General features: G+C 38.4%; 1 protein-coding gene across 2 annotated transcripts in view; it reads left to right on the top strand.

Annotated features, from left to right (window-relative positions):
* The window catches only part of LOC107722034 (protein CDV3 homolog), a 17,667-nt gene that overhangs the window by 9,233 nt on the left and 4,544 nt on the right, over window positions 1-3,890 (top strand). Inside the window, exons 2-4 of one of the 2 annotated variants that reach the window (XM_016530263.1) lie at window positions 2,579-2,655; window positions 2,952-3,079; window positions 3,164-3,326. In XM_016530263.1, coding sequence (XP_016385749.1) covers window positions 2,579-2,655; window positions 2,952-3,079; window positions 3,164-3,326 — 368 coding nt within the window. Of the gene's footprint in view, window positions 1-2,578; window positions 2,656-2,951; window positions 3,080-3,160; window positions 3,327-3,890 lie in introns of both variants that reach the window. The other variant, XM_016530262.1, reaches the window with a different exon arrangement.

The raw sequence follows: 3,890 nt of genomic DNA, 5'->3' as shown, positions 1-3,890 counted from the left end.
TCTCACTCTCACTCACACTCACACACACACACACACGCACTCTCACTCTCACACACACACACTCTCTCTCTCTGTATACTGTATACGCACTGCAGACGGAGTACATGTTAACTTGGCGCAACAAATCTAGTTCAACATCTGAGGCAACGCCACAAAGAGCTCTATGACCAATGCATGGCAAAAAAAAATCCTTGGACACGGGATTTTTTTTCTTTTTTCTGCCATTTGTCTATTCTAGAGACATTTTGTTACACCTTTACTTTGATTATTTTGCCTTATGTCTGTTCTAGAGACATGTTACAGCTTTTTGATAAAGCTCTAATTAGTTTTCTTTTGGAAATATGTTTCAAATTCACACTGAATGCATTAATGACTGTAAAGCATGTCTGTGTGTGTCAAAATCGTGATTAAAATCGAAATCGCAAAATTGCTCAAAGAAATCGCGATAGGTTTTTTTTGTCCATATCGCACAGCCCTATTTTATATACACACTCTTCACATCAGTTTATTTACTTTATGGTACTCAATTCTTTGTACCATATTGGAGAGAATAGACGTAGCTTGTTGTACTATCAGTTGTGGGTCTTTCATGTGGAGAACTCAGCTCATGTTTTTGCATAATGATGCATTTAGTTAATGGCCAAATGTGCCTTTATTGAAATTCCCAATGTTGTTTCACATGATATACAGTATCTCACAGAAGTGAGTACACCCCTCACATTTTTGTAAATATTTTATTATATCTTTTCATGTGACAACACTGAAGAAATTACACTTTGCTACAATGTAAAGTAGTGAGTGTACAGCTTGTATAACAGTGTAAATTTGACTCACTTTTGTGGCCAGTGGTTTAGACATTAATGGCTGTGTGTTGAGTTATTTTGAGGGGACAGCAAATTTACACTGTTATACAAGCTGTACACTCACTACTTTACATTGTAGCAAAGTGTAATTTCTTCAGTGTTGTCACATGAAAAATTATAATAAAATATTTACAAAAATGTGAGGGGTGTACTCACTTCTGTGAGATACTGTATAAACATTTTTCATCAGGTTAGATATTGATATTTTTTTTGCTAGTTTTAGCTAGTTTTTACAAAAGAAAACTTTGCTTCCTGTTAATGTTTTTTAGGTCAATGCTTTATGAGTGACAAATTGTTTTTGGGTAACAACCTTTGCCAGTTTTATGGAAGAATGACTTGATGTATGAAGTGTTTTGGTAGTTTTATTACATTTTGGGTATGAAACTAACCGCTGTGCTGTCTGAAAGTTGGTTAGGAGAACTGTGTGAAGAGTTTTGAAAAAGCGACTTAAGTTTTAGGAAATGCATCCTAGTGATTGTTTAAAAAAAAAAAACTCTAATAGAAATTGAGTTTGAAACCTAAATATCTTTTATTATTATTATTTTTTACGCTTACTAAGATCTGTTTAGAAGTTGCATTGGCGACGAGAACTATGCATTTGATTTACAGTTACGATTAAATCCAGAAAATTAAATGCTTTCGGCCTTCTCTGCTGTTCATTACGGAGGTTTCATTTATACATTACATGACTTCCTTTATAAGTTACTTTTATAATCAGTACACTTGGGAACCGAATGCTTTGACTGACTCCACTGTAGTTCCAGAAATATATAGTAAATATTAGAGGTCTGCTACCCGACCTGAGCCCGACGGGTCTACTTTCAGGTTTCGGGTCGGGTTCGGGTTACTGTTTAATGAATAGCTTAGGGTTCGGGTCGGGCTCGGGTTTATAGCTAAACTATAACTATATGCAGGCTACGCTGCTTTCATAGACGCACGCACACACATTATTGCACACGACAACACAGCACGGAAACTTTTATTAGTAAAATAGCTTCGACAGGCTACTGACTCGCAACTTTATATTTCTCTGCAATGAGGGGGTAAAATCGCTGTTTTTGAAGGAACTAAGCCTCATTGCTTGTAGAGAGAGACGCGCAGACGCAGGTTCACACACGCAACTTTCATCTCTCTCTCTCGCGCGGGTGCTAATTCAAATAAATGATATAATTAATTAATTCAAATTAATGCGATGCATCTCTGTGTCTGATTTAAAGCAGGCCGAATGCTAACGAGCCTTAACTGACGAAAATGACCATCATTTGCACGATGGAAGAATTATCGTCTTGTCGTATACAACCATTTAAAAACTCGGCAGAATTTATGTGACCGCTGCACCTGATGTTCATAAACTTTCATAACTGGTAAGTGTTTTTTCTTTTGCCTTGTGAACTGGCCGAGCCTTAATCATGATTCTGTTTCTTTACATGTATTTGTTTACTGACCGTTGCATGCAATCGTGAAATACAGCATTTTTTAAAATTGGCTATTCGTTGTGGGGGGAAAAAAATATTTTGCGTTCGGGCTCTAACTTTAACTGCCGCTGGGGTCGTGTCAGACGATCTCGGGTACGGGCCGGGTTCGGGCTTCACTTTAAAGCCCGTGCAGACCTCTAGTAAATATGTAGCATAGACATGGTTCTTGTACTGTCCAAAAACGTGTTATTTAAAATCTATATAAGTGTCACCTCTCTTTTTCTCGAACTGTCACTCTAGGAGGATGAGGAATGGAAGGACTTTGAGCAGAAGGAGGTGGACTACACTGGGCTCAGACTCCAGGCCCTGCAGATGAGGTTGACATCTAATGAATTTCATGCTACTGCTCATATATTATTCTGTTTACATGGCAGTTTCTGATTTAAATTATTCCCAGTAGTTTCATTACTGGAGTTCAGGTAAACACAACTAGTTATTGCCAGTTCATGATGTCATTGGTGCTTTCTGTGCCCCCACCCGGTAGTTTTAAAAAGCGTGTTTGACCTTGTTTTTCAGCTAACATTTGAATATCTCAAAGCACTCTGAATTCATGCATGTTACAGCACATCTCTATTCAAGTACTCAATTTTATGTTGGTCTGACTGTCTGACAGCGATGAGAAGGAAGAGGAAGAGTACGAGAAGGAGGAAGTGGGTGAGGATGGTGAGATCATCCTAGTCACTGGTGATAAAGTCTCTGGACCCTGGAATAAATCAAGCGGCCCCCCTTCAGCTGCTCCGGGTGAGTCGGCAGTGTTAGTATAAATAGCCAACATTAGTTGAGATTAGTTCTTTAACACTAATCTGTCTCTTTTCCTGTTAGTAGAGGAAGTTGAGGTTCCTGAGCCCAAAGCACCTGGCGTGTATCGTCCCCCAGGGGCCCGGTTAACCTCTACTAAGAGAGGCCCTACTCAAGGGCCTCCGGAGATCTTCAGTGATGCCCAGTTCCCCTCTCTCCTCTCCACCGCCAGACACGTGGAGACTCGCAAGTAAGACACTAAGCTCTTCTAAAAGTCTGTACACTGTTCATTGCTTAATCAGATGTGCCTTTAGCTTCCTTCCTCATTTTTCCTCATACACAGAGTATGTTAGGAATACTGATGTGCTGCTATTTCCGCAGTATTTGTACTGTGCAGATTTTCTCTGTGAATGGAGTAATAATCTTTTATTTACTAAAACTATTAAAATAAAATAAAAACTTAAATTAACTAACTGAACTAAGTACTAGAATCACTAAAGCTAAAACTGAAATAAAAATAAAGCTAAAAAGAAACATAAAAAAAAAATCTAATATAAATAACAAAAGCACATAACAAAATGACTAAAAAAGTAGGGCTGGTAATTTAACGCGTTAATTAGATTAATTACGGTGAAAAATAACGTGTTAAAATTATTAACGCATTTAACGCACTTGCCCCGCCCCAGACCTACGTGGGTCATCTAACATTCCATACAGTTGATTGATGACGAATATGAGGCAGGGCAACCACTCACTGCGTGATGGAGCCTAGAGAACGTAGTTAGAATGTCCCTAAAATTCAAGATATGGGGCA

Source organism: Sinocyclocheilus rhinocerous, unplaced genomic scaffold, assembly GCF_001515625.1.
Source record: "Sinocyclocheilus rhinocerous isolate Xijiao unplaced genomic scaffold, SAMN03320098_v1.1 scaffold754, whole genome shotgun sequence".
Taxonomy (NCBI): Eukaryota; Metazoa; Chordata; class Actinopteri; order Cypriniformes; family Cyprinidae; genus Sinocyclocheilus; species Sinocyclocheilus rhinocerous.
This window is presented reverse-complemented; position numbering and strand designations above follow the sequence as displayed.